Genomic DNA, 22607 nt, shown 5'->3' on the forward strand with positions numbered 1-22607 from the left:
CACTCACACACAGTCACACACAGACAGACACATTCACACACAGACACAAACACACAGACACTCAAACACAGTCACATACAGACACACACACAGTAACACACACACAGACACACACACAGTCATACACACACAGACACACACACAGACGTCAATGAACCATGTTTATTGAGGCAAAATAGACTCAAATGAGTTACTGGAGGGCCTGCTCTCTCCTGTCTGCTACGTTAGCTCTGTCACGTTCTCCTCCCTCCCCTAGCCTTCACACATCCACACTGGCAGGGATGACTGAGCGACTGCTTGGTTTTATAAGGATTCAACTGTAAGGTTTAATTAGAGAAACACAGTTTGTGGTCTGTAAATCTGCCCTTCTCGTCTCTACACCTCTTATCCTGCCAAACCCAGAAACATTAACCACTCCCTGGCATTGCTTCAAAACACACAAGCGCACAGACACACACACACATTGAATAACGTGTTGGAAAGTTCCAGAGCCGGTCCTGAGAGCGTCTGAGGGATAAGGAGGACTGATATAGCCTGCCTGGGGAAGCAGAGGGGATATCAGAGTAAGGTCAGGAAGAAGTATATAACAACTGTTTCATCTCACTAACCTCACAACACCTGGCTAGTCTAGCCAGGTGTTGTGAGGTTTAAGGTGAGGCATAGGAGGGGCAATCATTTGACGGAAAAGAAAAAAGAACTTTTTTTTCCAGCGATAAACCCTTCTTTGCTCTGAAGTATGGGTGGATGCGTGACAGGTAATTACTGACTGAACACACACACACACCTGCGCAGGTGTGCTATCTGGAGTACGTTTCACAGAGACGGCTTGGCCCCTTTTCCCTTTTAGTTTTCCTAAACCCAAATCCCCGATAACACACATGCCCTCCGCACACGCAAGCAGGGAGGCTAAAGTCAAGTCCATGCAGGGGGCAATTCCTACCACACAAAGCCACATGTGAACACCACAAATCAGTCTCTGCCCCACTCATCCAGCAATTACACACCATGCAGACATCCATCCATACTTCCACAGACCTGCACAGAGACATCGCCGTGACGATAGACAGGCCATAATGTCTGGGTGAGCAGAGCAGAGCCCCACAAAGGAGTGGCGTCAGGCGCTAACACAGCACTCGGTATTCAGTTGTGGCACGTCAGTGTTTTAGTGGTGTGTGTGTGTACCTGTGTATGTGTGTAGTATGTGTACGTGTGCATATGTATGTGTGTGCAGGAATGTGCCCTACAGTGAGTTGGTGTGTGTGTATATGTATATGCGTGTGTGTCTTACCCTCCATATTTGTTTTTGCTGTTCTCTCCCAGGTAAACATCTTTGTGTTTCTTGCGTCCGGTGCTACGGGCCCCGGTCACCGCGGCGACGGGCCAACACAACGCCCAGACCAAGCATATGGACCGCACGCTCAACAGAACCACGTTCATGTTCCAGTCAGGGTCGACGGTCGAGAGTCCAGGATGACCGCCTCTCGGTGGGACAGAAGCAGGACCGCATTCCAGAAGGCTCCGTGGTCGTGAGTCAGGAAGCGGTCGCTGACGGATCAAACATGCAGGAGTCTGTTTGCAGTTGATCTTCCCTTGCCAAAATGCTCCGGAATCAGGCTTTAGTATGTGTGTGTGTGTGTGTGTGTGTGTTTGGAGCAGGCAGCTGTACTTCTCTTGAGAGTGCCGGCCCAGATGTGCCAGATCTGTTGTTGCTGAGCCAAGAGTCCTCCTGGTGCCAGTCAGTTCACGTCATCAAGCATCAGTGTGTTGCGTTGTCCATTTCTCCATCGATATGGTCCCTCTCTCTGTCCCTGCGTCTCTGTGCTTCCATGTCCGTCTCTGCGGCTGTCTCTCCCTCGATCTGTCTCTGCTTCAGTGGTTCTTGCCTCTCACTGATTAAAATCGATATAAATCTATTCCTCCAGTGATAGAAGAATGACACTAATTCCTGTGAAATCCTCTTATCTACAGCCACAGCAATCTTTCCCTAACCTACAAACAGAGGGTTGGACACACACATTCAAACACACACACACACACACACGTGTCAATAATCTGGATTTTTTTACCAGGAGAATGAACACAAATACAGGTTCCCATTTTACCTATCATGGCACCTGTGTGTGCTGGTGTGTGTGTGTGTGTATCTACTCTCTTTGTGTAGGTTATGGAAAGATTGATGTGTGTGTGGGGGGGGGTGTACAAACACTTAGTGCATATAAGTCCCTATTTTACTCACTGTATGTTGTGTGCGTGCGTGTCTGTGTGTGTGTGATGGTGTGTGTGTATGTCCACTGTGTATGTTTGTGTAGGTTTGGGAAAGATTGCTTTTTGTGTATGTCAGAGAATACAACCACTCAGTGGAAGCAGAATGTAATCTGCCCTGCTGTTATTTAGAACAAACTGTTCCTAATAACAATCCAAACTGTATACTTCTCCTCTCAAATAACATCTCCAGAGAACAACACAAGCTCCATCTGAGCTGACACACACACACACACGCTAAGGTTAAGGTTACACTCACCTTATTCAAAGCCCATAAACAAACGGTTGTAAAGTGATGTAGCTTTGGCAACAAGATGCCGGTTCAAAGCAATTCAAAGCAAATGGAAATGTCAAATATTTGGTGTGTGCTTGTGTGTGAAGCTCGGGGTGTATTCCTTGGTGTACCATATCAGTTTCTGTGTTGGGAATGACGCGCACAGATATGTTTCTGTGGGACTGTGTGATTGGGAGATGAGGGCATGTCTGGCTACGTCCTTCCTAGAAATGAGCCACTTGGAGAGTGTGAGGGTGGACTGTAATTACCTCCAGGATTCTGCTTCAGGGCATGGAGACATGTGTGTGTGAGTGTGTGTGTGTGTGTGTGTGTGTAAGTGTGTGTGTGTCTAGGTGTGAGTGTTTGTGTGTGCACGTGTGCTAAGTGTGTATGCATTTCATTCTCTAAATAACCTGTCGGTCCAGTCAAACTCCTCACTGTCCCAAGAAAGCAGAACAGGCGAGTCTCTCTCTTTCACTCCTCCTTTCATTCTTTCTCCCCGCTTGTCGTGGAAAGATCGGGATACTACCTTTCGTAAGTCTGTTTTTTTTACTCCGTTTTCAAAGAGATCAGCAACAAAATCGAATGATCATCGTTTCCATTTCCAGTTTACTGCCGTGATTTAGCCTCAAGTACCACACAAAACTGGGTGTGAAGGAATTAATAGTTTGCTAATCATTTACTGATTTTGACTATGATATCTGAACTTTGGCTCGTGGAGTTTCCTTCTCTGTGTGCTGTGTGAGTACCGCTGTGTAAGTCCTCTTTGATGTCGGACTCTGGGGGAATGTTTGCTGTTACAAGATTGGATTAAGATGTGCGGGGCTGAATAAAGAACAGATGTAGGCATCTCTTCCTCCGCGTCACGCATCATGCCCCTCGACCCACAACAGCCCTGGTGTTGTTGAAAGAGAGCCAGGGAGAGATAGAAAAGATGTAAAGCTTGAGATAAAGAATAAACAAACAAGAAATGTAAGAGTTAGTGAAGAGTGTCCGGACGCCCGGGCGAAGTGTGTCTTTCACACAAGAGAACCACAGCCTCAAAACTTAAAAAACACAGATTTCTCAACAAGTGCAGTCACATGAATCACCCCCCCCCTCCCCACCCCTAGCCCACCGTCACATGTGATTTAGAATGTGTTTCTTATTAGCTTGTGTGTGCGCGTGTGTGTGTCTCCACGAAGCAGAGCCAGGTCCCAGGGAAGATGTCACGTTGAGGAGACGTGCGTCCTGCCAGCTAAGACCCGTCCTGGAGACAGGAGGATGAGGTAGTGTTTACGCCAGGAGTTCACTGCGTCTCTGCTGGGTTTTTCATGCGGAACGAGACGGAGACATGGCAGCTATGCGGACATGGGCCTTCCTCCTGCTCTGGTTCAGGACGTCAACACAGGAAAAGACCCCAGGTGAGACTCTCACCCATTGGTCGGATCGTTGGGCACTCTGTCTGGAGCTGGAGTACGGGGCTCGACGAATGAGAAGAGAGAGCGAGGTGCCTGTGCTACCTGGAGCCGTCGCAATCGTTAGGATCAAATTGAAAAGACAGAAAGCGATTGGTTTGGCATGGAGATGACAGATAAGCTGAATGATGGATTGTGGCAGGTAAATAAATCAGGTTGAGACAGGCTGAGTCACAGCTGAGGGAGGGAAGGAGGGAGAGAGCGAGGTAGGGAGAGAGTGAGCGAGAGAGAGAGAGAGAGAGGGAGAGAGAAGACAGATAGAATGAGAGAAGGAGAGAGAGAAAGGTAGGTAGGTAGGTAGGTAGGTAGGTAGGTAGGTAGGGAGGTAGGTAGGTAGGGAGGTAGGTAGGTAGGTAGGTAGGTAGGTAGGGAGGGAGGGAGGGAGGGAGGGAGGGAGGGAGGGAGGGAGGGAGGGAGGGAGGGAGGGAGGGAGGGAGGGAGGGAGAGGAGAGAGAGAGAGAGAGAGAGAGAGAGAGAGAGAGAGAGAGAGAGAGAGAGAGAGAGAGAGAGGGAGGGAGGCAGGCAGGCAGGGAGGGAGGGAGGGAGGGAGGGAGCTGTGGAAGGCATGTGAACAGCAGGTGATATACTTCTTATTTGACTCCTGGTCACGACAGCGTGAACAAACATCTCTATCCAAATGTGGTCTCTATCCACACATGGCGCTCACCTCAGAATCAGAGTTTGCTCTCCAAACCACTCAAACAATGTGTGGCCCGTACATCTGGGACACAGCTGTGGACACACCCTGTTTAGACAAGGGTGCATCCAAGCACATGCTGACACCAACGTGCACAGACTCAGCCCTCCTCCTCCCAGTGTCTCTCTCTTTCTCTCCCCCTTCTCTCTCTCTCTCTCTCTCTCTCTCTCTCTCTTTTCTGTCTCATACACCTGGACACACCCACCAGAAAAGGCACGGACGTCCTTCGGGGGTGGGAGTGCCTGGCCAGTGACACGCGTGTGCGTGATGTGTTTCAGACGTCCACATCACGTGCGTGTTTTCCGAGGACTGCGTCCTGCCTTGCAGCTTCCAGCCAGCCAGCGACCAGGTCATCCGATGGCTGAGACAGGAAGTGATCATCTACACCCTTCGGCTAGAGGACGGCGAGGACGGCGAGGACGGCGAGGACGGCGAGGACGGCGAGGACGACCAGTCCGAGCACGAGCAGTACGACGGCCGCGCCTCCCTCTTCCCAAACCTGGTCTCGCACGGCAACGCCTCACTGCGTCTGACGGAATGCGGCCCCAGAGACAGGGGCAGGTACAGGTGTCAGGTGAACTCCACATCAGGACTGCACGAGGCCCAGGTCATCGTCAGGGTGGAGGGTGAGTCCTGTTGTCCCATCGTCCGCCAGGGATTCCTAAACACGGGGCTCCCACAGCTCCATGCTGGCAGGACACTGAACCTGCAGTCTGCTGGACTGGGACCTCGTCCATGAAAGCTGGCGGCCTGTCAGCAGGGGGAGGAGGGCTATCTATAGTCTTATGGCTCTATGTGTGTGTGCGTATGTGTGTGTGCGTGTGTGTGTGTGTGTGTGTAGCACCTGTCCGGTCCCTGTCCCTGTCGTTGGAGCTGTCCAGACTCGATGGCTACGAGGAGTTGAAGTGTGCCACTCGTGATGTCTACCCTGCCCCTCAAATCGCCTGGGCAACAGATCCCCCCACCGCTGGGGGCCTGCGAGCAAACACGCGTATGCTGGCTGACGAACAGGGGCGGTACAACGTGGAGAGCCGGCTCAGGAAGCTGAAGGACCAATCACAGCTCACGTACATCTGTCGAGTCAACTCCTCCTATGGGACACAAGTCTGGACGGCCTCGCTCACAGAGAGAGGTACTGTCCACACACACACGCGCACACACACACGTGCACACACACACGTGCACACACACACGTGTGCGCACGCACGTATGCACTCAAGCACACAGCGCATCGTTTCCATCGGTTCATTCTGTTTATCTCCTCCCTCCCTCTCTCGTCCTGAGATCAGCGATCAGCTGGACGGAGAGAAGGAATCTCACCGTCCCCTGCCACGCCCCTCCTCACCTCCCCAACCCCTCCCTCTCCTGGAGCTTCACCAATCACAACAAGCCGGCCATCATCCTCACATACAACAGCAAGCCGCAGCAAAGCTCCGTTTCGACGCTGTGGAAGGAACGTGTGGTGTTCGACCCGGCCAAGGTGGCGTCCGGCGACGGCTCTCTGTGGCTGGTGGAGCCGGACCGCCTGGAGCACGGTGGGGTTTACACGTGTGTGTACGCGTCTCTCAGGACCACGCACACCGTCGTCACGCGTGTGACCATGACTTCTGACTCAGGTGAGGATGCACTCGTTCAAGAAAGGCACTGTGGGAGAACGGAATGCTGTTACTCACCAGGAAGTTTCGAATGAAGAAAAAATTGCACTTCACGACAGGATGTGAGTCATGGTGTGAGATACGGTGTGAATGACTTATAAGGATCTTTATGAGGAGAAAGGTGATTCATGCGAAATCTGGCAAGCTCTTGTTTTATCAAGAGTGTGGTGGGCTTGTGGCTTGTTTGAATGTGTTTCTGTGTACTACTGTGTACTACTGTGCACTACTGTGTACTACTATGTACTACTGTGTACTACTGTGTACTACTGTGTACTACTATGTACTACTATGTACTATTGTGTGCAGGAAAGACTAAGTATGGGGAATCCAATTGGTGGATCGTGGGTCTGGTGATTGCATTGCTGGCCCTTGCTCTCGTGGGCATTCTGGGATATCTGAAAATCCGAGGTAAGACTGGTGGTGTTCAGAAAGGGGCAGCAGGGGGGGGTTTATCTTTCACTTCATCCACTGACAGCTCTGCCCCCCTGGTCAGGTGGCCAGCCTAAACCCAGCAAGGTGGTGGAGGAGGCCTCTGAGATGCATCCTGTCAGAGGTAAACACAGGCTCACCTCACCACGACCAAGTCAAGACATGTATTCATCAAGCACATTCAAAAACAACCGGTTGGCAGCCAACCAGGCAAAAAACTAAAATAATTAACATTTATCACATGGACATAGATGCAGATATATTCATGATAGGATCACATTGCTGTGCTTACACAGTATCACATGCTAGGTTTGGAGTAAGTGGGTCTTAAGATGTGATTTGATAAAGTACTCACAATTAACACTGGAGGGAGCAAGGAGAGAGTGTGAGAAAACAGCAGATTGAGCTTGTTGGCATTTTGTCGTATCATTACAATAACCTTGCTTTTGTTTTTGTAACAGGCAACCCAGTCAGCGCTGAACCGTGTGAGGACAGTGTCTTGACAGCAGACGAAACCAACAGACACAGCTAACTCTGCCCAGTCTGGGCAAATATTACATAAACTATGGGGCAGACCCATGAAGAACATAACTTTTGGCTTATTATGTAAAGAATCATAACATTTGATTGGAAATCCTTATAAAGTTGTGTTGTTGATGGATCTTGGGTTTTTTTTGCATTATGTTTTGATGCTTTAAATCGTTTTATGTGAAGCACTTTGCCTTGTTGTTGAAATGTTCAATACAAATAAACTTGCCTTGCCTCTGTGCCTAATCTTGCCCCATGACAGCCACATGATCAGAAATAAAAATAGACCTTGAGCTCTAGTGTTGTCAGTTTGACTACAGCCAGAGTTTCTGTGGTGGATTACATTTTTTACGTTTAAGGAGAGTTTGGGAAATGACCAGAGGTGAGTTACAGTTTGTCCTTGAGTAATGTCTGACCGATACATTCCGTATCAGACCATGACTACAGATACATCAGCTGTTCTGTCCCCGACTTGTGTGTCCCGACGACAGATAGTTAAACCCTGAGGATTGTAAGCTTGAGTGAGGAGCTGACGTGAAAGCATGTTTCCCATATCTTCATGTTTACTTGTGGTCCTCTGAGTAACATACACAGCACTTAATCCTGAAACTAAAATCCAGTTGTCCCGGCTACAGCCGAACCCCAGCCTGAGTTAACCTGCCCTGGTGTTTCTGTCCGTCTTCCTGGGTGTGTCCAGTCCTGGTCTTGTCTCTCTCTCCTGGCTCCCTGCACCACCTCACCCCTCTCTCGTTCCAATCGCCCAGCTGTTGTCCATGTGTGATTACACTGCCCTGTATATCTCTGCTCCCTATCCTTGTCACTTTGTTGTTGTGTTTCATGTGAGTACCTGCTTGTTCCCAGATTTGTAAAATAAATGTTTTGGTTTTTGGTATCCAGCCTGCCCCTCCCTGTGTTTGGGTCCTCCTCCTGCCCTCACACTGACACCAATGGAAACTGAAAATTATTGCTGAAACTCATTGTAATAAAGGTAATGTTTAACAACATACGTAAGTAGTTAGACCATGTAATAGATTACTTGTACAACTTGGGTTCTTCCAGTTAAATCTCTTGCTGTCACTAAATGGATTAGAGACAGATTGAGTCATTTGCTGTCAATCGACATGCCGAACATACTTGTGAACCAACCTTCCTGGTTTGTTCAGATTACAGTGTATGGGTGCAACGATAGTGTGTAACAAGGAGAGACATCGTAAGTGAAGACTACAATGGCTTGGAATATGGCATCGATTATGGTGGTCGTGACCTACAGTATGGTGTCCATGGTGATGAGAAGCCAGACGGTCAAGGGAGCAGGTTAGTCTTTGTCAATATGTTTTCAGATCTGTTAAGCATCATCAAATAGCCGACATCACAAAGTACTCTAATGCTGAGTGAAACTTCAATTTCGTACACATTACTTTTATTTTAAATATACATATATTTTTTAATTGTCAATCATTTGATGTCTATGTCTTTAAACTACCAACGGAAACTTATTCAAAATGTAAAGAATTAGTTGTCAAAGTGAAACACAATGAGAATGGAATTCCAAGAGTTAACTTGAACTTCTGTAGGTTTGGTGTGTGATTACTATCTCAGCAGTTCAGAAAGTACAAGGTCCATATTTTCCTGTGATAACCGAGGCAAAGTCATGTAATAATTAATATTCCAATGCTCCCTTTGATCATTTGGTCTATATTCTGGAAACGTTTTTTATAAGTCTTTAGTATTACTTTCAAACCAGGAGAACCGAATCCTGACAACCTGTAAAACGTCATTCCACAGAGGCACTAGTGCTATTGTCAAGCACTAGTAGCTTGACAATAAGAAAAGCATAAGTGTTGAAGAACTGGCAACAAGTGTATTTCCTGTAAATGTGTTTCAGACATCCCTGTGGTGTGTGAGTTCTCCGAGACGTGTGTTCTTCCCTGCTCCTTCCAAGCAGGCGAGGACTTGGTTCTCCACTGGATGTTCAGTCCAGATGGAGATCCAACTCGAACTGCTCACACGTACTACAGTAACAGCAACCAGCTCAGCCTTCAAGACCCGTGGTTTAAACACAGAACGTCCCTGTTTGATGAGCAGTTGTCCCGTGGCAACGCATCCCTCCGGCTGACAGAGGTGAAGGTTCAGGACCAGGGACGCTACAAGTGCTACACCAGCATCATCAGAGGAACACAGGAGCTCTTCATCAAACTGATCGTAGAAGGTATGACAGCTAATCACAAATTGACCTAGAATGTCGCCTAGTGTCGCTGTCTGTTCGCACCCACCGCTCCTTTCTAAGCCTGTGTGGGTGCTATTCAACCTTCCTTCTACAGCTCCAGTACGTTCTGTTGACATAAAGCTGTCAGATGACGTGTTGACCTGCAGTTCCAGAGCCATCTACCCCCTCCCTAAACTCACCTGGTCCACCAGCCCCCCCCTGGTCAGCCATCCCCCCCTCAGTTCTGAGACGGACACCCAAGGACTCCACTACATCAACAGCTCTCTAAGGATCATGGGAAATAACTCTGATGTTGACTATGTCTGCTCTGTGTCATCCAACACTCGGACGAGAACAGCCACTCTGAGGAAGCAAGGTACTGTCCTAGTTCACCTCTGAATCACTCAGTCAAGCTCAAAGAGACAGTAGGCCAAGACGCCATACGTACTTTCTGTTAAATGCAGTGTTCAAAGTATAACAATTAGCCAGCTTACTCCCCGTTCTTCCATTCATCCTCCCATCTCCTCGTTCCATTCTCTGATTCAAGCAGACTGTCCTGACAGATTGTTCATGTCTTATTGCAGCTCCAGTTGAAGGTTCTCCCAGCAGCAGTGTGTCAATCTTCTGCAGCCTCCCGAAGTCTCCCTCTGACCCCCTGACCTTTGACCTTGAGTGGAGGTTCAACCACTCGAAGCTCATCCTCACCCTCAGTGAGAAAGCTGAGCCCCAGGTCCAGGAGACGTGGAAGGACCAGGTTGAGAGTACCCCTGAGCCTGGCAGGCTTCGGCTCCACAAGCTAACACTGTCTCACCAGGGGACTTACACCTGTGACCTCAGGTCTGCAGGAAACAGATACGTGTCTGTCACAGACCTGCAGATTTTACCTGAAGGTGAAACACACACTTCCAAACACTCACGAGTCAAGTAAACATGGCTAACAAACACTTACGTGATTTTATCATATTTTCCTGACTAACCTCTGGCAAATTTAGTTTACCAGGGGTTTGGTAGGATTGTGGATCATTTGAGTGTTCTTCTGTGTACTACTGTGTACTACTAGGTGCAGGAGAGACTAACTATCTGGATGGGAAATCCAAATTGATTGTGGGTCTGGTGATTGCGGTTCTGGTGATCGTATTCCTGGCCCTGGTTGGTGTGGGATTTCTGCGATATCGGAAAACCAAAGGTAAGGCTGGTGGTGTTCAGAAAGGGGCAGCAGGGGGGAGTTTTATCTTTCACTTCATCCACTGACACATAACCTCTCACCCCTTGTAGGCACACCAAGACAGAACGTAGGGATTTCGGCAGAGAATTTACCCCTAAACCCTCAGACCACTAATGGAGGGGCTAGGATGCCGGTGGAGGGACACAATGTCCCATTAGGATTAACACAACCAAGTCCTGTAGCATCAGCAGACCCTCTCATGCGACAAGGACAGCTATCACATGAAACACAACATGAGTGAAACTGAGAAAATTCACCAACTTCCACAAAGAGAGACTTCCAGCTGAACTGTGGGCCTCATTATGCTACTTACAATGCACACACAGTGGTTTATGTATGTGAAGAATAACTGAAACATTTTTTTACTTCAAAAGTATTCCTTAGAATAGAATAGCCCTGCTATTTGAAAAACTAGATGTGCATATTTGGGTGTGCTCAAGCCTTCGGCGAGAGCACAACCTTTGTTCTCTCACATATATATTATTATTGGGTGTGCTCAAGCCTTCGGCGAGAGCACAACCTTTGTTCTCTCGCATATATATTATTATTATTATTTTTTTTTTTTCTTTTTTTTCTTTTTGCCCCCCTAAAACTCAGTAAATACTTGGCCTACATAGACAACGTAGGTGTCAAAAGTTTCGTCTTGGTAGCGATTGAGTTGCTTCTATTGGAATTTACGTTCCGTTGCATGGTTTAAGCGTAAGTTAAGTTTTTGTGGCGAAAAGTGAAGCTAACGGTGGCTAATTTGCTAGCCACAGTCACTGACGTTACTAACGTCACTGCGTCACTAACGTCACGAAAACACGCGTGACTACCTTTGCCAGAACATTCGTTTCACATCTGTTAACTTGGGGGATAGCTAGGCTAACTATAGCTTTACTGCAAGGCAGCTGCAGAAACGCCACAAGAAAAGAGGCCAGGGTGATAACTATTTACTCATTTTACTTTGTGATATGACACACAATTGTGATGTGTAATGTACAATATAAGCTGATATTATTAAGGAAGTACATCTACTTTCGGAAACAGTAGTCTACTATTTCACTGAAGTATTAGCATCATGACATTAGCCTGTGTTTCCCGGGCAACACATACTACAGTGGTCTATGATGTAGCGTTATCTGTTTTCAATCTTAAAATAAACATTCCTCACATATACATTTTCGTTGTAGGATTTATTCTGACATTAGAAAACGATTTGTTGGTGAAATTACCATTACCTGTGGTTTCAAACCAGTGTAGCTCACTGCAACGCTGTAGCCTACGCGAGACACACTACAAAAACATCTAGCTACAGTACACAGCTGTTTAGGAAGTCAAACGGCGACAGAAAATGTTCGGCACTCCCCTTACTTAAATCAAAAGTCTATCTAACTACTAACCTGAACTTCATTGCCACAGCCTAAACGTTGTCAATCTGTTCATGAAAATAATTAATTTCAGCCTAAACCGTACAACGGAACGTTAAATCCAATCCAACCAACGCAATCGCTACCAAGACGAACACAGCAGTAGTCTAGTACTGTACCGTAGTAGTACAATTTACCGGGGCAGCTTCTCAACACAGGGCTATATCGCATTTTGCGTTGTTACTGACAATGATCGCTACCAGTGAGCTTTTTATGAATGAGCAATTTTCCACTAAATAAATGTCAAGCTTATTTACGTTTTGGGGGGCATATTTTCAGTTAGCAGATGGTACCGTTTGAATTGCGATTCCATCTTCTACTGCCGGGTAACGTCGTAGAATAATCTTCAAAGGGGTTGTTTATTCATGAATGAATGCAATATGAGTAGGCTAAATGCCTGAAAATATCATGAGAAGAGAAAAACTTAAAATGACGTTTAAATCATAGAGATTAGGTCAATTTTTACACCGGTCTGCAATAATGTCACGAAAACACGCGTGACTACCTTTGGCAGAACATTCGTTTCGCATCTGTTAACTTGGGGGATAGCTAGGCTAACTATAGCTTTACTGCAAGACAGCTGCAGAAACGCCACAAGCAAAGAGGCCAGGGTGATAAATATTTACTCATTTTACTTTGTGATATGACACACAATTGTGATGTGTAATGTACAATATAAGCTGATATTATTAAGGAAGTACATCTACTTTCGGAAACAGTAGTCTACTATTTCACTGACATATTAGCATCATGACATTAGCCTGTGTTGCCCGGGCAACACATACTACAGTGGTCTATGATGTATCTGTTTTCAATCGTTAAAATAAACATTCCTCACATATACATTTTCGTTGTAGGATTTATTCTGACATTAGTAAACGATTTGTTGGTGAAATTACCATTACCTGTGGTTTCAAACCAGTGTAGCTCACTGCAACGCTGTAGCCTACTGTACCCGAGACACTAGTGTGAGTAGCTAACAACAACTCCTCAGCTGTTTAAGTCAAACGGCAACAGAACATGTTCGGCACTCCCCTTACTCAAAAGTCTTTCAGTAGGGAAACTATCTGACTACTAACCTGAACTTCATTGCCACAGCCTAAACTTTGTCAATCTGTTCATGAAAATAATTAATTTCAGCCTAAACCGTACAACGGAACGTTTAATCGAATTCAACCAACGCAATCGCTATCAAGACGAACACAGCAGTAGTCTAGTACTGTACTGTAGTAGTAGAATTTACCGGGGCAGCTTCTCCACACAGGGCTATATCGCATTTTGAGTTGTTACTGACAATGATCGCTACCAGTGAGCTTTTTATGAATGAGCTATTTTCCACTAAATAAATGTCAAGCTTATTTACGTTTTTGGGGGCATATTTTCAGTTAGCAGATGGTACTGTTTGAATCGCGATTCTATCTTCTGCCGGTAAAGTCGTAGAATAATCTTCAAAGGGGGTTCTTTGTTAATGAATGAATGCAATATGAGTAGGCTAAATGCCTGAAAATATCACGAGAAGGGACAACTTAAAAGGACGTTTAAGTCATAGAGATTAGGTCCATTTGTACACCGGTCTGCCAAATGTATTCGTTTTGATTCAGCCTGTCAGCTGCCTCTTGCAGGGGAAATGAGAAGACATCATATTTCATTCTACACTTCACTCGTATTTTGAGTTGTAAATGAGCAGCAAAAAAAAGATGCTTTTAAATCTATGTAATCTTTATAAATAATAAGTAGGCCCGATGCATTTTTATATAAAATATACAGACCCCTGTGCAACCGACGCAAGCAAGCACACCCTACAATTTCCCCAGAAATTGTATCCTCTCTAGTTATTATTATTTTTATTTCTTTTTGCCCCCCTAAAACTCAGTCAATATTTGGCCTACATAGACAACGTAGGTGTCAAAAGTTTCGTCTTGGTAGCGATTGAGTTGCTTCTATTGGAATTTACGTTCCGTTGCATGGTTTAAGCTTCAGTTAAGTTTTTGTGGCGAAAAGTGAAGCTAACGGTGGCTAATTTGCTAACCACAGTCACTGACGTTACTAACGTCACTGCGTCACTAACGTCACGAAAACACGCGTGACTACCTTTGCCAGAACATTCGTTTAGCATCTGTTAACTTGGGGGATAGCTAGGCTAACTATAGCTTTACTGCAAGGCAGCTGCAGAAACGCCACAAGAAAAGAGGCCAGGGTGATAACTATTTACTCATTTTACTTTGTGATATGACACACAATTGTGATGTGTAATGTACAATATAAGCTGATATTATTAAGGAAGTACATCTACTTTCGGAAACAGTAGTCTACTATTTCACTGAAGTATTAGCATCATGACATTAGCCTGTGTTTCCCGGGCAACACATACTACAGTGGTCTATGATGTAGCGTTATCTGTTTTCAATCGTTAAAATAAACATTCCTCACATATACATTTTCGTTGTAGGATTTATTCTGACATTAGAAAACGATTTGTTGGTGAAATTACCATTACCTGTGGTTTCAAACCAGTGTAGCTCACTGCAACGCTGTAGCTTACGCGAGACACACTACAAAAACATCTAGCTACAGTACACAGCTGTTTAGGAAGTCAGAAACGGCGACAGAAAATGTTCGGCACTCCCCTTACTTAAATCAAAAGTCTAACTACTAACCTGAACTTCATTGCCACAGCCTAAACGTTGTCAATCTGTTCATGAAAATAATTAATTTCAGCCTAAACCGTACAACGGAACGTTAAATCCAATTCAACCAACGCAATCGCTACCAAGACGAGCACAGCGGTAGTCTAGTACTGTACCGTAGTAGTACAATTTACCGGGGCAGCTTCTCCACACAGGGCTATATCGCATTTTGTGTTGTTACTGACAATGATCGCTACCAGTGAGCTTTTTATGAATGAGCAATTTTCCACTAAATAAATGTCAAGCTTATTTACGTTTTGGGGGGCATATTTTCAGTTAGCAGATGGTACTGTTTGAATCGCGATTCCATCTTCTACTGCCGGGTAACGTCGTAGAATAATCTTCAAAGGGGTTGTTTATTCATGAATGAATGCAATATGAGTAGGCTAAATGCCTGAAAATATCATGAGAAGGGAAAAACTTAAAATGACGTTTAAATCATAGAGATTAGGTAAATTTTTACACAGGTCTGCCAAATGTATTCGTTTTGATTCAGCCTGTCAGCTGCCTCTTGCAGGGGAAATGAGAAGACATCATATTTCATTCGACACTTCACTCGTATTTTGAGTTGTAAATGAGCAGCAAAAAAAAGATGCTTTTAAATCTATGTAATCTTTATAAATAATAAGTAGGCCCGATGCATTTTTATATAAAATATACAGACCCCTGTGCAACCGACGCAAGCAAGCACACCCTACAATTTCCCCAGAAATTGTATCCTCTCTAGTTTATCATTAGTTTTATTTGAATGCCAATGTTTAGCATTTAGAGGGTCAGAGAGCCTGTGTGGGGTTAGCTCATCTGAACTGGCCACATTGAAGCAGTGAGTCAGGTAACGTTCAGCTCCACCTGGGTCACTATGTTGCCTTTTCCTCATCCCCAAAACAGAACAAACACAAGACACACAGCTGTCCTCATTAAAACAGACCAATCAGCTGTCAAGCTTCATCCCTCCAGGACGTCGGTCCAGACAGGAAACAGTCAGGCTGGATATCTGTGTTGCTGGGTCCTCTCCACAGACTGTTCCTCTGGTCAGCATTCAGGATTGGATACCCTGGACACACTGTCATGTTTACAAACCCAAACTGTTTGGATCTGTTCCAGATGCAACATTCCAGCCATTATAAAAACACCCAGAGGAGAAACCTACTTGGAAACCGGCCGTGGAGAAGAACAGCAGACTTTTAACACAAATCAGAAGATCTTTCAGACACCATGACAACCCACCTCTGGGAGAGGTCGTTATCAGCAGCTCTGAGACTGGTCTGGGTCTCGGGTCACCACTGAAGGTCAGACAGGACAACACTGCCACCTACAGGTCACAGCCTGGATCGATTCCTTCTCTCCTTGTCCCAGACTGACGATGCTTCAACATAACTCCTTAGTTATTAGTTTCCTCCAGGAACACAATGACTCTTATTGAGGGACTTGTTGCTCTTGTTGGTGAGTTGTAACTGATTTAACTTCTTGTACTCGCTGTGAATTATATTATTGTTGCTTGTTTTTCTACAGGTACAATCTTGCACTTTTGAGGTGCATGTTGTTTAATTGTAACTTGTTTAACTGCATGCTCTTATGGTTCTTCCCATTGGCACTTATTATTGGTTTTCACAATGTATGCTTCATGTTTTGGCTACCCGCAATGTTCTCTCGTTCTCGTTGTTATGATCAGTGACCGAGGCACTTTTGTAAAGCTCTCTCTTGGAAGTCGCTTTGGATAAAAGCGTCTGCTAAATGAAAAAAATGAATAAATGTAAATAAAAGCGTCTGCTAAATGAAGAAATGTAACTCACTTGAAATTACTTTAAAATTAGTGTGTTGGGTGTAAATATTTAATGCCAGTTCACATTTGACTGAGTATAAGCCAGTAATGTAAAGTCCAAAACACTGCCGCCTTTGGCACACAAAAGAACACAAAATGTCAAAACCATCTTAAATGAAATAAACATGATTAAATCACACAAAGAAGAAAGAAAGAGATTACTGGTGAATGTGTGTATGTCTGTATATGTAAGGTAAGTGTATGTACAGTGTGTCAAGGTGTATACAGCATGTGTGTGTGTGTGTGTGTATACAGCATGTGAGTGTGTGAGCGCCGTGTGTGTCAGTAGCGAGGGTTGTCTTCCTTGTAGTCATAGGGGTCTCCTTCGAAGGGCAGGGGAGGGGGGTGGTTGTAGATGCCCATGAGGAAGATGACGATGGTGCCTGCCGTCATCACCGGGGTGACCAGGAACAGACACAGACGGTCGACGGTGCGGGCGATCCCGCTCCAGTTATCCTTCTCCTGGAGGGGGGAGAGGGAGGGGACGGTAGGGGAGGAATGAGAGGGAGGGGAGGAGAGGGAGGGAGGGGAGGGGAGGGGAGAGGGAGGGGGGAGAGGGAGGGGACGGTAGGGGAGGGATGAGAGGGAGGGGAGGGGAGGAGAGGAGAGGGAGGGAGGGAGGGAGGGAGGGGAGGGGAGGGGAGGGGAGGGGAGGGGAGGGGAGGGGGAGAGGGAGAGGGAGAGGGAGGACAGGAATGAGTCAGCCAAGGAAACAGTAAACAGTAAACTACTTCTCTCCATCCCTCGATCCATCTCTCTCCATCCCTTTCTCTCCCCCTTTCTCAATCCCTCTCTCCCGCCTCTCTCTCCACCCCATCCTTCCTTCTCTCTGTCTCTCTCCCCTCTCTCCACCCCTCCCTCCTTCTCTCTGTCTCTCCCCCCTCTTTCCACCCCTCCCTCCCTCACCTCGTTGTAGTCATTCTTGTCATGCATGTGTTTAACAATGTAGTTGGCTCCGTCCACAGCTGGCTTCATCTCAGAGTACAGCTGCTCCGTCACCTCACCATCCGTCTGCGGCTTCTCCACTGCACGCACACACGCACGCACACACACATGTTCACACACATTCACACACACGTTCACACACACACAAACACGTTAACACACTCAACAGAGTTTGTGATTGGTTAGAATGTGTTGGTTAGAATGTATGTGTGTGTGTGTGTGTATGGTACACCTGCAGCAGGTGTGGTCCGTGCGGTCAGCCCGTGTCTCTCTGACTGTTTCTCAAACATCAGCTCGCTGCGAGACTTCACGCTGTAGTACTCCTCCGCCTTGGCGATGTAGCCCACGGAGCTGGATCGCCGCGGCAACGCCCCCTCCCAGCTGGGCTCTGTGTCCGCCGGCCGCGACATGCGGAGGATGCGGGGCAACCTCTCCAGGAAGAACTGCAACAGCAGACACAGCCGTCACTCACACTGAAGCAGGAGAACAGCAGACACAGCCGTCACTCACACTGAAGCAGGAGAACAGCAGACACAGCCGTCACTCACACTGAAGCAGGAGAACAGCAGACACAGCCGTCACTCACACTGAAGCAGGAGAACAGCAGACACAGCCGTCACTCACACTGAAGCAGGAGAACAGCAGACACAGATGCACTCACACTGAAGCAGGAGAACAGCAGACACAGATGCACTCACACTGAAGCAGGAGAACAGCAGACACAGCCGTCACTCACACTGAAGCAGGAGAACAGCAGACACAGCCGTCACTCACACTGAAGCAGGAGAACAGCAGACACAGATGCACTCACACTGAAGCAGGAGAACAGCAGACACAGCCGTCACTCACACTGAAGCAGGAGAACAGCACTGTGTGTGGGTGTGCCTGAGTGTGTATGTATGTGTGTGTGCATCTGTGTGTGTGCATGTGGTTTTGTCTGTGCATGTCTGTGCCTGTGTCTGTGTGTGTGTGTGTGTGTGTGTGTGTGTGTACCTCTTTGGTCCAGGAGGTCATGACGTGAGTGCTGGGGGTCCTGAAGTGCAGGTTGAGGACGACCACACAGTTCAACACCACAATGGTGACCAGAACCATGATGAACATCAGGTACCTGACCACAACACAACCACACCACCATGAGACAACCACACAAAGCCCTGGTGAACAAAGAGTGACTGTGTGTATGCGTGAGTCAATGTGTGTGTGTGTGTGCGTGTGTATATATCAGTGTGTGTCCTACTTGACGATGAGCGGTATAGCCATAGAAGTCTCCGGAAGTCTCTGTGAGATCAGCAGCAGGAACACAGACTGGGCCAACAGCACTGAGATGGACAGAGTCATCTTCTCACCGCCTACACACACACACACAAACACACACACACAGAGGATGTTAGCGTTGTGAGTGTGTTGTGGTCCTCTGAGAGAGCAGACAGCAGCTGAAGGGCCTCACTGTCGGCTGGGAGGTAGTAGACCAGCGAGGCCATGAAGGAGATGAGCACGCAGGGGATGATGATGTTGACGATGTAGAACAGAGGTTTGCGCTTGATGATGAGGTAGAAGGTGATGTCCTGGTGCTTGTTGCTCTCCATGGGAATGTTCTTGTAGATGTTCCTCCTGGCCGGCTTGTGGATGATCTCCCACTCTCCGTTCTCTACAGACAGACAGAGGGAGAGAGAGAGAGAGAGAGAGAGAGAGAGAGAGAGAGAGAGAGAGAGAGAGAGAGAGAGAGAGAGAGAGAGACGGCGAGAGAGACGGAGAGAGAGAGACAGAGAGAGAGAGAAACGGAGAGAGAATAATTAAGAGTTAGTGAGAATAAGTGAGAAAGGGATAAACAAGACAGAGGCCCTGATTTTGACCTGTGGGATTAGCACTTGACCGCTGTTTTAAATGATGCTGTGTGTGTGTGTGTGTGTGTGTGTGTGTACCTGTGAATCCGGCAGGGTCGATAATGATCCACTCCACCTTGTTGGATTTATTAGGATCCTCTTCATCACTATCCACCCTCAGGTGCATAGTGATCTCCTTAGCATTGTAGGTCAAAGACCTGCACAGCAACATGGGAAATGGAGTTTGCATCATAACCACAGGGTTGGTGTTTATTCATGGTACTTCCCCTTGCAGTGCAAACTTCATGCTGCCACTGACACACTGTGTGAATCATTTTGTCTCATGTAATCTAGCCTCATGTAGTCCTAGTTTTACATAATATAGTCTCATGTAATCTAGCCTCATGTAGTCCTAGTTTTACATCATCTAGTCTCATGTAATCTAGCTTCATGTAGTCCTAGTTTTACATCATCTAGTCTCATGTAATCTAGCTTCATGTAGTCCTAGTTTTACATCATCTAGTCTCATGTAATCTAGCCTCATGTAGTCCTAGTTTTACATCATCTAGTCTCATGTAATCTAGCTTCATGTAGTCCTAGTTTTACATCATCTAGTCTCATGTAATCTAGCTTCATGTAGTCCTAGTCTCATGTAATACAGCCTCATGTAGTCCTAGTTTTACATTATCTAGTCTCATGTAATCTACATTTACATTTAGTCATTTAGCAGACGCTCTTATCCAGAGCGACTTACAGTAAGTACAGGGACATTCCTCCGAGGCAAGTAGGGTGAAGTGCCTTGCCCAAGGACACAATGTAATTTGGCACGGCCGGGAATCGAACCTGTAACCTTCTGATTACTAGCCCGATTCCCTAACCGCTCAGCCATCTAGACTCATGCAGTCCTAGTCTCATGTAATCTAGATTCATGTAGTCCTAGTCTCATGTAATCTAGCTTCATGTAGTCCTAGTCCGGTCTGGTGTAATCCCAGCCTTACGTGAATTTGAGGGTGCAATTTTGCCAGTCGAAGGGGAAGTAGTTGACGTTGATGGAGCATGAGGAGCGGAAGATGGCGGGAGGGAGCCAGTACATATTCCCGTCTGGATACACGAGCACGTTACAGTAGTAGGCTACCTGGAACTGGGCGTCGTTACTGAGGGGTGAGAGCGAGTGTTATGTACACGCTCACACACGCACTCACACACTCTCTCTCTCACACACACACACACACCTACACACTCACACACAGTGTAGACAGACATTGTGACTTCATGAGTCTCTTTAACACATGTACACCCACCATACCACACACATATTTCCACACACACCTATACATACCTCCACACACACCTGCACATACCTCCACATACACCTCCACACACACTCAGACACAGTGGAAAGGGATGGCCTCACTTGTTCTCCAGGACGATCTCAGGCAGCCACACCATGCTGGGTGGGAGACGCAGAACATCGATGTCGTCGAACGCTGTCGTGTTCCAGGCTAGCCTGCTGTCCGCCCAGGTCTGAACACACACACACACAGGCTCAGTACACACAACTGCACACACCTGGGATAACCTCTCTGTTCAGGTGTCCAGGAGTGACACGTAGGGTTCACAGAAGATGATGACATCATATGAAATTATACTGTTTACATGATATGATATCATGGATGGAACATGGCGGTTCACTCACGTGTTCCATCCACACGTTGGTGAGCAGCGTCTCATCCACCTCTTTCTGTGGAGGGAGGGAGGGAGGGAGGGAGGGAGAGAGGGAGGGAGGGAGGGAGGGAGGGAGGGAGGGAGGGAGGGAGGGAGGGAGGGAGGGAGGGAGGGAGGGAGGGAGGGAGGGAGGGAGGGAGGGAAGCAAAAGGATGGATGGATACAGAGAGAGGGGAAGACAGAAAGAGTGAAAGAGAGAAGAGAAAAAGAGAGAAAGAAAGATAGAGATAAAGAGAGAGAAAAAAAAGGTAGAGAGAAACAGCCATAGAAACAGAGAAGTAGAAAGAAAAAGAGGAAGAAAGATTGACTGGACGTGTCTGAATGGGAAGAGCAGGTCATGATCAACTCAATCCAAACTACAGGACTGAAGATGAGAAAAGCTGTTTGTGTTACGGTACTACGTATGTGTGTATTACCAGACCTCACTACTAGTCTGGGCCCTTCTGTTGTCCTCTAAATGCCTGAGGATCAGACTGGGGTATTATTAGCACTCACACACACACACACAGACTCACACACACACACATACTCACTCACACACACACTCAGACAAAGTAAAAAGGGGGTTGACTCCCAGTTAAACACACACCAGACATAAAACAACAGTTACAAATCCATAGCAAGGCAAGCACACTATAAAAAAAAAGAGAGTGTGAGAGCGACACACACACACACCAGAGAGATGAGGTTGGAGAGTGTGAGAGCGACACACACACACACACCAGAGAGATGAGGTTGGAGAGTGTGAGAGCGACACACACACACACACCAGAGAGATGAGGTTGGAGAGTGTGAGAGCGACACACACACACACACCAGAGAGATGAGGTTGGAGAGTGTGAGAGCGAGGTAGACGTCCACCGTGTCCTCCTGTCTCTCCACCGGCCGCAGTTCCTTGTTGTAGGCTTGTTCTTTAAACAGGTGGTGGATCAGACGCTCCTCCTCATTCCTGCCCCAGCACTCTGACACACACACACACACACACAACAGTTTGTGTCTGCATGCAGTGGTATTCAGCCATGGGGTTCTAAAGGCTAAAATCCTTTATTATAGTCGAATCAATTCAATTCATATTAAGTAGGCCTGTGAACTATCCCTGCTATAGCCATTTTGTCAAATCTTAACGCAGACCATGGAAGTATTACATCTTGAAATAAAAGACTTTCCTAAATCAACGTCGACAATGTGAGGAGTGGCAAAGTCGATAAACAAACACTTGAACTCGGATATAATTAACAGGTCTATCAGTGAAACATGAGTCTATTGACTAGGGTCCGTTGTACTTACCGGTTAGAAGGAGCGAGAACAGAAACACAGCTCCCGGTCCCAGAGAATGGACCTTCATGTTTGTTGGCCACCGAAACGGTTTCTCAGCCGGTTCTGCAGTCTGCAGTTCGAAGCCTCGCAAACTCTAGGTCTCGCTGCCTGAGTGGCGGGAACAGATGGGCTTTCGCCCCGACAAG

At 46.8% G+C, this 22607-nt stretch overlaps 3 protein-coding genes across 7 annotated transcripts; 2 read left to right on the forward strand and 1 right to left on the reverse strand.

Moving 5' to 3' along the window:
* The first annotated feature begins 2856 nt into the window (after window positions 1-2856).
* hhla2b.1 (HERV-H LTR-associating 2b, tandem duplicate 1) lies at window positions 2857-7601 on the forward strand. Of its 2 annotated transcripts, none has more exons than XM_067251311.1 (8): window positions 2857-3070; window positions 3724-3939; window positions 4969-5316; window positions 5532-5822; window positions 5980-6306; window positions 6652-6753; window positions 6839-6898; window positions 7236-7601. In XM_067251311.1, exons 2-8 carry the CDS (start codon window positions 3870-3872, stop codon window positions 7304-7306), a joined length of 1269 nt encoding a protein of 422 aa, XP_067107412.1. In that variant the 5' UTR covers window positions 2857-3070; window positions 3724-3869; the 3' UTR covers window positions 7307-7601. The 2 variants fall into 2 exon arrangements, with proteins under 2 accessions (XP_067107412.1, XP_067107413.1); XM_067251312.1 differs by having other exon boundaries at window positions 2912-3070; window positions 3721-3939.
* Window positions 7602-7661: 60 nt separating this feature from the next.
* On the forward strand, window positions 7662-16783 carry hhla2b.2 (HERV-H LTR-associating 2b, tandem duplicate 2). Of its 3 annotated transcripts, XM_067251309.1 has the most exons (9): window positions 7662-7684; window positions 8200-8290; window positions 8466-8616; window positions 9188-9511; window positions 9624-9884; window positions 10093-10398; window positions 10569-10694; window positions 10784-11023; window positions 15934-16783. In XM_067251309.1, the coding sequence occupies exons 3-8, from the start codon at window positions 8529-8531 to the stop codon at window positions 10972-10974; spliced, it is 1296 nt and encodes a 431-aa protein (XP_067107410.1). In that variant the 5' UTR covers window positions 7662-7684; window positions 8200-8290; window positions 8466-8528; the 3' UTR covers window positions 10975-11023; window positions 15934-16783. The 3 variants fall into 3 exon arrangements, with proteins under 3 accessions (XP_067107410.1, XP_067107411.1, XP_067107408.1); XM_067251310.1 differs by lacking the exon at window positions 10784-11023; XM_067251307.1 differs by lacking the exon at window positions 15934-16783 and having other exon boundaries at window positions 10784-11124.
* Window positions 16653-22496, reverse strand: chrnd (cholinergic receptor, nicotinic, delta (muscle)). 2 transcript variants are annotated; one of them, XM_067251305.1, is made up of 12 exons: window positions 22432-22496; window positions 21961-22106; window positions 21116-21160; window positions 20834-20943; window positions 20418-20573; window positions 19519-19637; window positions 19044-19244; window positions 18834-18945; window positions 18590-18704; window positions 17829-18039; window positions 17558-17676; window positions 16653-17113 (listed from the first exon to the last, which is right to left on the reverse strand). In XM_067251305.1, the coding sequence occupies exons 1-12, from the start codon at window positions 22487-22489 to the stop codon at window positions 16934-16936; spliced, it is 1572 nt and encodes a 523-aa protein (XP_067107406.1). In that variant the 5' UTR covers window positions 22490-22496; the 3' UTR covers window positions 16653-16933. The 2 variants fall into 2 exon arrangements, with proteins under 2 accessions (XP_067107406.1, XP_067107407.1); XM_067251306.1 differs by lacking the exons at window positions 21961-22106; window positions 22432-22496 and adding an exon at window positions 21820-21843.
* Between the last annotated feature and the right edge of the window lie 111 nt (window positions 22497-22607).

This window comes from Osmerus mordax, chromosome 15 (assembly GCF_038355195.1).
Source record: "Osmerus mordax isolate fOsmMor3 chromosome 15, fOsmMor3.pri, whole genome shotgun sequence".
In the NCBI taxonomy this organism is placed as follows: domain Eukaryota; kingdom Metazoa; phylum Chordata; class Actinopteri; order Osmeriformes; family Osmeridae; genus Osmerus; species Osmerus mordax.